Raw genomic sequence first — 13,122 nt, 5'->3', positions numbered from 1 at the left:
TTTAGAAGAAGAACAAAAGGGGATGTTAGAAAAGTTTGTGGCCAATTCTCTGACAATTGAGGAAGATACAATATAGGTCAAATCACTCTCTCTGAAAAAGGCTTTCTGGTGCCTTTGTTAGTGTCAGGATGTAGGACCAGATGAATTACCCATCAAAATGAGGAAGTCTGATTCCTAACATAAAAGTTAATATTCTTGTAATTGAGGATAGAAACAGTTGTTTAAAACAGCTTGTATACCAATGATTAATGAAAATTAATTTGTATACAAATTAATTTTCAGTTATTGCAATGCTAATTGACCGGCTATTTTTGGTTTTATAATTTGGAAACTAATTCAATGATTCCTTCATTTATTCTGTAAATGATGACAAAAGTCAGTTATCCTGGTCTTCACAGAACACGTGGGACAGTGTTTTTGCCCTCAAGGAATTCCCAAGTTGGTGGTGGTTGCTGGAGTAGAGGGGAGGGAACTGATAAGTACATTGCTAGTACAGTCATTATCATGATTGATTTCAATGATAAAGAATCCTTCCACAGACCGAGGACGGGGCACGGTCAGCTGAAGAGAAATGAATATGTGGTGAGAGGCCTGCAGCAGTGCATCAGTGGAGTAGGCCGCAGTCCAGAGACAGCTTGTAGCTGCCCAGCTGGAGCTTGGAGTTCATGTGGCACAAGGAAAAAGTGTGGAGTGGAGGTGGGCATGGGGGTACAGATGAGGGTTAATGACAGGCCTGGACCAGGGTCAGGAGGGCTTGGGATTCCAGACTAAACATTGTCTTCTGTCTGCAATAGGTAGCCATTGGAGAACTGTATAAAGAGGATTGTATTTTAGAAAGATTGTCCATAGACAAAACTTCAAGGTGAATTGGAAGGAGGAGATTATGGAGATAGAAACCAATCAGAAAGCTATTTCAGCAATCCAGGATGATAACTTATATTAACATGCATTCAACTTAAACCTACATTAAGGAAGAAGCATAATTGTTCCTGAAGTCCATGTTTATGGAAACAAAAACATGATGAATTCCTCAAATAAATGTCTCCAGTTCTAAGATTCCAGTCTTTTAAAAATAGCAACATCATAACAAAATTACTGAAAGTAGATCATTGTGGTGGTTGAACACTGAAGCTCCGGCTCTATCCTTTTGCCAGGAAACTAATTAAATACCAGCTCTTCAACTTCCATTAGTTTCATAAACTTGGCGTGGGTTCCCTGCATGGGCTCTGTGGTGCTACTGAGCTAATGAGCTGAGTTCAAATAGGAACCAGGTAACTTTTCTGGCCACACTGATTACTTACAGAATTTCACTGGAAGCATTTCCCGATGTTAAAGCATTTTTTTGCACTTGCTTTTCCTCTGGTTCTAAAATTTGCTTCTCTTCTCCAAAAATTGGTTTCCGCACAGCAAGCTTGGCTCCCAACACAATGTCACTTTGGACTTCTAAAACAAGAGCTGAGGAGAAATGCACAAATTGCAAGGACATATTAGTTATGATCTCAGAGCACTAGGATTTTGAAAACACGTGTTAAAATAAAAATGCAGAAAATTTCCAGCTATTTGGTCTAAGAGAATACTTTCTAAGCATAATTGATAGTTGCTCTTTAAACTAATAAATTGGATTTCACTTAATTTAATTTTTGTAAATTCTTTCCTCTCAAGACATTCTCAGTCAAAAGTGCTAAAAAAATAGGTCTTTCCAAAAATAAGTTAGTTATAAATTCTAACTATTCAGATGGGTTCCATTATTTAGATGTACGCCTCTAGGTCATTCTCTGGGATCCAAACTCCTCAATGAAAGTTCCCAAAGCCTTAAAAGACACAGGCAAAGCTTAATGTACAGTGTTCAAGATATGCAATAAGATAATGTTTTAAATTATACTAATGATTTTTCTCTTCTATATATAGGGCCTTTGTCCTGGTCCTGGGGTAACCTTAAGGGAAGGTTGAATACCATGAGGAATGAGAATTGTTACAAAAGGAAAGCACAAGTACAAATACAGTTTTGACATTCAGGCACAAGACAATGGCCATGTAAGTCAGATGACACTGTCATGATTTAGGGTTTTTTCCAAAAGACTTTAGCTCCCATTTAGCTTATCTCAGTGTTGACCTGGAGGAAACCTACCATTTCTGGGCCTGAGGGGATCTGTGGCAGGACACAAAGGAAGGCAGAAAACCAGCACTGGGTGTCATGATTCTGCCTACAGGCTTTGCTGCAGGAATCTTAGCTAGACAAGGAAACACTGAGGACATTGCCTATGGTTCAGGACACGGTGGTGAGTTACCTCTTGAGCTGTCCTCACCACTCCAATCTGTGGCATAGCCACATGAACCTGGATCTGGTTTCTGGGAAGTTCAGCCATGACCCAGGATTTACTAAGAGCCATGCAGGGGAGCTTTCCAGAAGTGGCTGCCAAGCAGGGGTCAAGAGGTTCTGTAGCAAGGATTTGAGAGATGGCTACCCAACCACAACCCGGCTGCAGAGGGCCAGAGGGCAGAGGGGAGGCTGAGGCAGGCAGGAAGTACCGCCCACCCAAAGCATTATCTGGGCCAAAAGGATGGAACACTGTCACCCAGCCATGGACTTCAGCCAGCAGGGCCCAGAAAGCAAGAGGATCTGCACCCCAAGTTCTTTCCTTCCATCCTAGAGAAGAACTAAAGTGAGAGTCTGGAAACTGAGAAATCTGAAAGCCTTCCCGAAAGGGACTATTTAAATTAATGGATGGGACAAATTTAAACCTGACTGTACATTTAACGTTTTCCTTGATGGGGGTACCTGGGGCTCACAAAGAAGGCCCAATTTGTTAAAGACAAAATAAAGAAAGTATGTTTTCTCTGCACATCCAAAGTACAGTGTGAATTAAAATATGCAACTCTGTTAAATATAAAAATTAGTCTAAAGCTAAACAGCAAGATGCAGGGGTGAAATATGACCTGTTTAAACAAACTTGGATTTTTTTTAAAAAAAGCAATATCATCAAGTTTTTTTTTTTTTGGCTGTACATATATAAAGTAAATAATTCCAATGCTTACCCTCTATCTTACGTGTACTGCAGAAAGTTTGAATTTTAGAAATATCTGATGCTAAGTTCCTCAGGAAGATTTGCTTCTTCTGCTGAGCAATGGACAGATCAGGATTGATCCAATGTTCTCCACATGAAACATACACCTACCAAAGAAATGAGTCTCTAACCCCATATACAGTTGCTCACAGCAGCATTATTACAGCCCAAACTGGAAACAATCAAAACACCCTACCATAGGTGAGTGGTTAAACAAACCATGGCACCATACTCAGTGATAAAAAGGAATAATACTCAGTGATAAAAAGGAATAATACTCAGTGATAAAAAGGAATAATACTCAGTGATAAAAAGGAATAATACTCAGTGATAAAAAGGAATAATACTCAGTGATAAAAAGGAATAATACTCAGTGATAAAAAGGAATAATACTCAGTGATAAAAAGGAATAATACACAGTGATAAAAGGCACAAACTATTGATAAAAGCAACAAGTTTGATGGATCTACAGGGTTTTGTACTGAAAAAAGACTTCTCCATACTATCTTTGCAACTTCCTATGAATCTGTAATTATTTCAAAATAAAAAGTTGTAGAAAAAATAATTTTTTAAAGAAAGGAAAGAAGGAAGGAAAGAAGGAAGGAGGGATGGGGGGAAGGTAAGTGGGTATAAATCAGGGGTTTAAATGTGAAATAGCTAGTGGGAAGCAGCTGCATCGCACGGGGAGATCAGCTCCGTGCTTTGTGACCAGCTAGAGGGGTGGGATAGGGAGGGTGGGAGGGAGACGCAAGAGAGAGGGGATATGGGGATATATGTATACATATAGCTGATTCACTTTTTTACACAGCAGAAACTAACACAACATTTTAAAGCAATTATACTCCAATAAAGATGTTTAAAAAAATTAAAAATAAAAAATAAAAAGTTAAACACTGAAAAAAAATTGGGGGTTTGTAAACTATGGCTGAGGACAAAATCTCGCCAATTGCCAGTTCTTGTAAATAAAGTTTTATTGGAATACAGCTATGCCCACTCATTTGCATGTTATCTGTGAATGTTTTCGTGCTACAATGGCAGAGCTGATGTTTCAGTAGATACCATATGGTCTGTAAATATTAACTATCTGACACTTTACAGAAAACTCTGACAACCACTGGTATAAATGAACTTGCAGTATATGCACCAAACTGTTAATGTGGATATTTCTAGATGCTGAATTATGGATGATACTTTTTCTTCTTGATTTTGATTATATGTACTTCCTAAATGTCCTTAAATAAATACATATTTGAAGTGAGGAAAAAGTACTGTAATATATTGAGAAAGACTCGGTAAAAAGAAAAAGAAACTCAATGTTGCCTTTTTTGAGGCCACTCACTGATCATTACATACATATTTTGTATGTGGACCCAGGGAAAACTTTCTCAAAAATATCTTCTTTCTGATCAAGTGGGTTCTTTTTCTCTCATGGACATACTTAATCATGTAACTGTTCATGTTTCAATCCTCATGTCGGTGGCTCAGAACAGTTGACAGATTCATTTCTAGCAAATATGTAGGTCCTTATAACAATCACTCCTGGGTCCATCTCATCCTTTCATGCATACTCCCTTAGCCCTGGTGACCTCATCGACTTATCTTTAAGTTAAATTTACCTTTTTGTGTCGTATGTTTTAATGCATCTACCTTAAATTCTTTCTAAAATAACACAGTGAATAAGCACAGCAGGAAAAACAAAAATATTAAAATCAAACAAACAGAAAACTTGGCAGTGATAGAATTAGAATTCAAAACACCGTCTAGGGCTTCCCTGGTGGTGCAGTGGTTAAGAATCCACCTGCCAATGCAGGGGACGCGGGTTCAAGCCCTGGTCTGGGAAGATTCCACATGCCACGGAGCAACTAAGCCCGTGGGTCACAACTACTGAGCCCGTGAGCCACAACTACTGAAGCCCACACGCCTGGAGCCCATGCTTTGCAACAAGAGAGGCCATTGCAATAAGAAGCCCGCGCACCGCAATGAAGAGTAGCTCCCGCTCGCCACAACTAGAGAAAGCCCAAGCGCAGCAACAAAGGCCCAATGCAGCCAAAAATAAAAATAAATAAATAAAAATAAATAAATTTTAAAAAAAACAAACACCGTCTACCAGACTCCAAGAACAGAGGCTCTCCACTCTGCCATGCTGCCTCTGCTATTAGTCACTGGTACTTGGGTTTAAGACTCTTTCAAGGGGTCTTTACATTCAGAGTCTGAGTCAAGTTCAGATAATTTGGTGCAAGCTTGGTTCTCTGTTCAAAGAATTTCAGGCATCAATCAAGGCAGGTTTTCTTCTCAAGCTGATACCGTAAATTCCATAAGTCGGGGGAAAGGCTGGGCAGCTAAAGTCCTTCCACTTCTCAGCCTTCTCCAACCTCCCAAATAGAGTGTGTGAAAAACTAGATATGATTTTTTTTTTCTGAAAAGGTAAAATAATCATTTAGTAAGAAATCATTAAGTAACTACATTTTGAAGGCCTCAAAAAGAATACAGAATCTACCCCCTTAAAAGAGTAGGGCAGAAACCACAAGTGGTTAATAATGTGGTCCTCTCCAGTTTCTGCCCTCATTTATAAAAGGGGTTGTGATGAGCATTAAATGAGTTCTATTACATACAGCCCTGAAAATCATGCCTGACACATCGTAAGCGCTCAACAATTAGCTATTCTTATTACTTTCTGATGGTTGCTGAATTAGGATAATTCTGAGAAAAAATAAGAGGAAAAAATGGTGCTTGAAGTCTTATATTTAAAAACACTTTCCTTTTAATAGTATCAATATATTAATATTTCCAGTTTCATGCTCATGTCTTTACCAGTTCATCTCTTTGAAGGTCTTTTAGGGCAAAGATTTCCTTCCCCTTTTCACTGAACAATCTCCGAGCTGCAGAAGGTAAATTTAAAATTTCAGTGCACCTGTAATAAGAGACACAAAAATTGACGTTGCACGTGCAAAGTTTCCAGCAGAGAAGAGAGGAAATAAAAGAAATCACGGGCCTGGATCATTAACAACAACTAGCTCAGCAGGACTGTGGGATAGTCAAGAGATCGGCTCTGGAAACCAGCAGCCCCCTTTTGAGTCTCATTCTCCTTCTCCAAGTTGTAAGACTGGGCAAATTATTTAAGCTCTCTAAGCCTAAATTTCTTACCTTGCAAGATTGCTGTGAAGATTAAGGGTTGATTATGAAACGTGCTTAGCACAGTACCAAGCATGATCAACAAATCAAAAAAAACAAAACAAAAAAACACATCATTATTTATTTTTCACTCCTCAGGATGCCCCTACACTTTCCTATTTGTGTGCCTTTTCTCTTGTTCTCCCTTCTACATTAAACACCTTCCTCAGCTTTTGCTGTTGAAGTTCTACTCTCTCCAAAGTTACATCCATCACCCAGCAGTTCCTCATCTCTCTCCACCAGAAGTGATCCCTATATATAGCTCTTTAACTCCCTTTCAAATAGGAATTTTTGGCCAGGTTAAACATTAAACAGTGATTTTTTTCCCCCCAAACAAGCTCTGGGCCAGCCCTGTGGATACTGAGATGAACGATACAGTTTCCTTGTTTCCTGAAGGGCTCCTTCTCTAGTAGGGGGGAGAGACCGGTCAGCAACTGAAGTGTGGTATGAACTAGTGGGTGTTGTCATAGGCACCTGGCCAGGGAGGTGAGGACACAGAGGAAAAACAATGAATTCTTCCAGGGAAGTCTCAGGTAAGGAAGTGGCATTCGGGGTGGGCCTTGATGAATAAACAGGAGTTCACCAAGTAGGGTCAGGACTTAGAGAAGTTTTATATGGCTGGAGCTGAGTTTGTGGACAAGAGGTAGAGCCAGATGAAGCTGGTAAAGAAGATGGAAACCAACTGAAAGCACTTAGGATGCCAGACTAATGAACCTGGCCTTCATCCCATAAGTATCAGGAAGTCATTGAAGGTATTATAGCAGAGGTATGGTGTTGTCAGATCTGCTTTTTAGAAAGTTAACTGTCAGAAAAGTGCAAAATGGGCTGGAGGTGGAGAGGCTGGAATCTATATAGTCAGTTTAGGGTAGAGGTAAAGAGGTGGAATTCTGGGGAAGGGGAAGTAGAGCTAAACAGAGTGATGGGTCGTGTCCTAAAGAATGCTGTTTTATATTAGAATGCACTGTCTATAGTAAATGAGTTAGAAGTGACTTTATGCTCATCAAGAAGACTCAGCTGTATGAAAAATATTTCTCAATTTTATTACCTTAGATGGCATAAAGCAATTGAGCAGATAATTAGGCCCTCCATTTTTCTGAGAGGTCTTAGAAGGAAATAAGTCAGTGGGAATTAAGTCTCTCCTTCTCCTGTCACAACTCTGGAGGCTGATGGCCTGGTGAGAACTGGGCTGGGTTTCTCATCCATAGGAATTGTCGGGTGGAGGTATTGCGGGGCGGGTGGGAGGGAGAAGTGTAAGAGAATTGAGCCCCAACCAAAAGATTTGCTTAATTCTCTCTGGATGCTGCCCAAAGACCCAACCCAATTCCTGCTTCTCACCCCAAATCCAAGCATGACCTAAGGAGAGTTACAATCATGATAACCTGCTCCCACTCACATTTGCCTCGGAGGATTTTGGACTATGGGAGTAACCAGTTTTAGGACAAGTGGGAACATAAAGTGAAGGGGAAGCTGGTGGATTTTTCTTTCTTCTTTTTTTGGAAACCCTATTTTAATAGTGCTGAATTCAACTGGCCCATGTAGGTGGGTTGGAGAGAACGGGATAAGCTGTTTCCTCTGTACTGAATTCCTCTAACTAGTTCATGTGCCAGCCAACATCAATGGAGAGAGAAGAAAAGAACTGGCTCTTAAGTGCCTAATAAGGAATGTGTACTCTGCAGTCAAATTGCCTGGGTTCAAACTCTAACCCTCTCATGTATTGGCTGTGTAACCTTGGAGAAGTTACTTAACTTCTCTGAGCCTCATTTTCCCCATCAGTAAAAGCAGATGTAACAGTACTTATCTCATAGGGATATCTTACAGATTAAATGTGTGAATACCTATAAAGCACCTGACACATAAAAGTCAGCAACACATTATTAAAATGGACCATGCACTGCAAGCACTTCATGTCTACTCTCTCGTTTAATTCTCACACCCTTTCTGAGAAGCCCATTTTACAGATAAGGAAACTGAGCCTGGAGATTAAGTTCCTTGCCCAAGGTCACAAAGCTAGTGAGTACAAAAGCTGAAATTCAAACCTAAAACTCTCTGGGTCTTTTACTACATCATATGGCCTCCTGAGAGGGCATCATCATAGAATAAAAGGGAAGAAACTGAGGCTGAGATACTGAGTGAGCAGTTCAGGATTTCTCTGTTACTGGGTTGGCCAAAAATGTTCATTTGGGTCTTTCCGTAAGATGTTACAGAAAAACCCAAACAAACTTTTTGGCCAGCCCAACACATGGGGGCAAGGGTCCTAAAAATGAAGTCCTTTGACCCTCACACCAAGAGTTAGGACTGATAACCACGTGGCTTGGATTTACAGAGTATCCAGAAAAGCAGAGTCTTATCTCTGACTTTGTTTTCTCAGGACTGGTTTTTCCAATACTCCATGTTGCCTGCAAATTTAAATATCAACAAAAACGGTCTGTATCTATTATTTTTAAATGGGGCTTGTTATGCTGTTAGGTCTCCCTTCAGCTTTGCAGATGGAAGAATCAACAACAACAAAAGATCCTCGAAACTGTCTAAAGTGAATTATTAAATTACTAAAGGATAGCATAATTTTCCTTAAATTCTATAAAATGACACTCTCATATTCAGCAAGACATATTTTGTGAAAAAGTTTATACCAGGTGCTCTACTTTTGAACAGCTATCAAATTCTATGGGAATAAATCTTGTTTGGGTAGGAAAATATCGATGAAAAGAAAACTTATAATGTAATTCACAAATATGGTATAGATTAGTGACATTTAAAAATTGATTTAAAGTAGGTAAATACCCTGCCCTCAGTTCAAACAAATTCAAACCAAAGTGCTGTAAAATTGTGAAATATATATTTCTTAATGGGGATAATTTACATTTACAGAGTTGGTAGTTCAGAAGCTAGGGGAAATCACCAGACCTAGAAATTTGGGGGAAAAACATATTAATTAGCATTGGTATCATGTACTCATAGCTTACATATTTCACAGATTAAAAACTCCAGAATCACTATATTAACAATTGTTTTCTTATATAGGTACATATGTATTTTGTGTCATAATCATTCAGGCACTTGAATGGAATATACCTTTGCATTTAGGGTAGTATTTACCTCTCCAAAAGTTGGTGAAATCCAGTCTGGTTTGTTTCTGTTTCAGAATATTTAGTGACATAATTTTTCACATTCCCTTTCCTTTCAGTGTCAACATTTCTGAAAAAAATGATCCAAGATTTGATTGATATGGCAGTATACATCGTCAATTATCATTCAGCTTGTTTAAGTATGTGAATAAATCATGAGGTTTTAATTTATCATTATTTACTCTAAAAAAATGCCTTTCTTAAAAAAATAGGGTTTCAAATACTATCACAATTAAATATTAAACTTCACAAACATTTATACTATGAACAATTTATACAAGAAAATAAATTTTCAATATCTGAATCCTTTTCCAATAATGTTGAACACTCTGAGATGTGAATTTATCAACTTTGAAGAAAATGCAGAGATTACATTCATTTTGCCTTTGATGTTTTATTCATATACTGTTCATATTTATATGTTTATTCATATATTACTCAGATACTGTTTCAGTTATCAATCCAAACCTAAAAATGTTTTTAATAAAAAATTAATGACGATCATAGAAAAAGATTGGAATATACATCATTCAAATTTTCAAGTAAGAAAGAATTGTGTATTTTTAGAATCTTTATATTTTATTAAATGAAAGATATAGTGTTCAAATGTAATGTTAGCCAAAACACTCCCTACTTAAATCTTCTGTTACCAGAACTTACAGAAAGGTTGGGGGGAAGGTGTGGGGAATGCTATTGATGATCCTGTAGAAAATTTTCTGAATCAGCCAAGAAAAATTAAACTATAGTTAGTAGAGTTTTGATGTCAAATGTATGCCAGTGTATTTTAATTATTTGGGAATAATTAATTCATGTAGAGAACAAAGTGAATATTTGATTAACCAGGACACACTGTTCCGTGAACTTAGCAGAGAGTTTCACATACTCTTTACTAGAATAGCTGTCCAAATTAACAAATCTCTCAATTACGTTTGTTTTACCTGATTGAATCATGCATTTTAAAACATAAAATTGATCAGATTAAATCTCTATATAATTTTGAGACACATAAAGATAGGAAGAGACAGAAATTACTTGTTAATTTTTCACATTAAAAAAAAAGTCATATACTACTTTAAGGGCATTACCCTCACATTTTACGTCTAGTAGAATGAGCTAATTATAAAATGTATGCGTCAAAGATTTCAATTTCAGGGTTGACTTTACTTTGAAGATTAATTTTTTACTTTATCATCTTTATAGGCAGTTCAGTGGACAGCTGATCTGAATGTTACTCATTGTTCAGTGATGTATGAAGTATATTTAATCAATGTGAAGAAAGTAATATTAAACTATTATCAGCAGCCTCAAATATTCTAAACATCTCAAAAGAAAGGTCAAGAGGTAATATCACAGCTAATAATATGAGAAACAATGTGTTTAATTCATTCTTTACATCAGAGTTTTGCCCTGATCTATGATTCCTTTTGTCATAAAATGTAATGAAAATACAGCAGGTGACTTTCTCCAATGTTGGAGAAATACTGGGTGTTTGGGAAGATTTTATTCCAACCTCATAACGCAAGCTAAAGGGCAGATCGATGCATTTCTAGGATGGTAAACTTTTAAAATGTTATTCCAAGGCAAGGATATAAATTATGTAAAGTTTTATATGAGAACTATATTTGTTCATTAAATATTCCAAAGATCTAAATGTAAATAATTGTGTGTAATAACTTAAATAATAACAAAGTAAATACTAACTTAAATAAGAAATTACAAAATTAGATTTAAGAAGCAATTTATGAGCTCATTTATTTCAAAATACATTAATAAACCCAAACAATAATGCTAATTCAAAATAGATATTGATCATAAAACTTTTTTTATCAGAACTACTTATTTCTAACTCATGTTCTCTCATGGCCAGTCTAAGTCACCATTGTTCAAATTAAGTTCCTAACATAGAAACTAAATGAATTTTAGTATCTATTTTTACCTCCAAATATCAATACGGGAGCCCTTTTTAAAGAATAAACACAAAATTCCCCCAGAAAAACATCTGTAATCAAGAAGACAAAAATCTGTAGAAATTAGAAAGTATGCTTGATGCAAAAAATGAACAAGTTGTTCTTACTGCGTTTTCCACCTAGGTGAGATGTCTGGACTGATTATAATAAGGGCTTTGGTTTTGTTCTTGTCTCCATTCCGCAAAACTCTGAGTCTCACAGGGACATATTGCTCCAGTGTCTTAGAGATGGGTTTCTTCATGGGAGGACTGTTTGGAAGAAGCAGCCCTTCTATTGGCCAATCAAACTCCTTCAGAAAGAAATGACAAGAAAATTGATAATAAATGAATAGGAAGAGTCATTCCTATATATAAAAAAATAAGCACACTTGCTTATACCTTTAATCTTTTATTCATTCATCAAACACGTATTGGGCACCTAAAGATGTTCCAGACAATTCTAATTAATGTTTTATTTTAATAAAGAGGAAAGATAGCAATTTTTAAAATGTATGTACAACCTGTGCTGTGTTAGACATGGAAGATTTATTCCCTTTCAGAGAAACATCATTCTGGAAATACAGAACTGAATTAATTTGGAATGTTTTTTGCTCCTGTATAAAATATCTCTAATCAATGTGAAGAAAGGAAGAATGTATGAAAAGTGGTTTTACAACCCGAAATAATATTGTCTTAAACTAAATCTATTTGGGGAACACTTCAAAAAACAGAGTGAGATGCGTGAATGATAAAGCTTAAACAAATTTCAGATATTTCAGTTGTAGAATTTGGTTACTTTGTAGCCATCATTCACACATTTATTTAGTTATTAATTCATGCATTACCCAAATAGTTAATAATTGTTTCCTATATTCCAGGCACAGTGCTAGACACTGGAAATTAAACTATGAACAAGACTGGATACTCATCGTCGAGGAATTTCTAGGGAATGCTCAGAAACTTACCTAGAAATAAACCGGCAAATGCAATAACATGAGTATAATAACAACAGGGTACAAGGTGTGATGGGACCACTGAGTAGAACCTAACTCAGAAATGCCATGTAAGAGATCGGAAGTCTTAGTAGGAGTTAGTGCAGTAAAGGAAGGCTAAAAGGATGGGACAGTGTATGTATCAGACTTGAGAATTAATAGAACATGATGTTCAGGGAGTAAAAAGAGGCAAGGATGGCTCCCAGGTCTGTAGCTTGGGCAACTGGGTAAATGGTATTGCCATTCACAGAAATAGACATTTGTGGAAGGAGATTAAATGAGGGAAGGGATGATCAGAGATGATGTTAGGCAAGGTCCAAGGTCTTTCTTTCCTTCCTCTCTCCTTCCCTCCCTTCCTTTCTTTCCTTCTTTCCTCCTTTCCTTTCTTTCTTCCTTCCTTTCTTTTTTTTCTTTTTCTTTCTTTTCTTTCTCTCCTCTCTCTCTCTCCTCTCTCTCTCTTTCTCTCTCTCTTTCTTTTGTCCTGACAGCAATTACTCTCGCATTAATCTGCAGCAACCATCTTATAAAATATGACACCTCCGTTTAAGTGTGGGTCTGTTTCTGTGTGTTCTATATTCTTCAATTTGTCAATTTCTCTCTCCCTGTCCAGTACCATACTGTGTTGATTATATCTGGTAAATCTTGATATTTGGCAGGGCAAGTACCCTTACCTTATTATTCTTCTTTGGAAATTGGCTCTTGTTGGCCTTTTACCATGTCATATACATTTAAGAAACAGCTCAATTAGTTTTTTTTAAAGTCTGTTTAAGACTGCAATACTCTGTAGCAGGTTAAGTAATTTCCTATCATTTTGTTAAGATTTT

General features: G+C 37.1%; 1 protein-coding gene across 1 annotated transcript in view; it reads right to left on the bottom strand.

Moving 5' to 3' along the window:
• The window catches only part of DCDC1 (doublecortin domain containing 1), a 481,625-nt gene that overhangs the window by 65,157 nt on the left and 403,346 nt on the right, over positions 1-13,122 (bottom strand). The window contains 4 exon segments of the mRNA XM_057552454.1: positions 1,302-1,455; positions 3,037-3,172; positions 5,877-5,976; positions 11,436-11,617. Coding sequence (XP_057408437.1) covers positions 1,302-1,455; positions 3,037-3,172; positions 5,877-5,976; positions 11,436-11,617 — 572 coding nt within the window.

Source organism: Balaenoptera acutorostrata, chromosome 9 (assembly GCF_949987535.1).
Source record: "Balaenoptera acutorostrata chromosome 9, mBalAcu1.1, whole genome shotgun sequence".
Classification (NCBI taxonomy): Eukaryota; Metazoa; Chordata; class Mammalia; order Artiodactyla; family Balaenopteridae; genus Balaenoptera; species Balaenoptera acutorostrata.
This window is presented reverse-complemented; position numbering and strand designations above follow the sequence as displayed.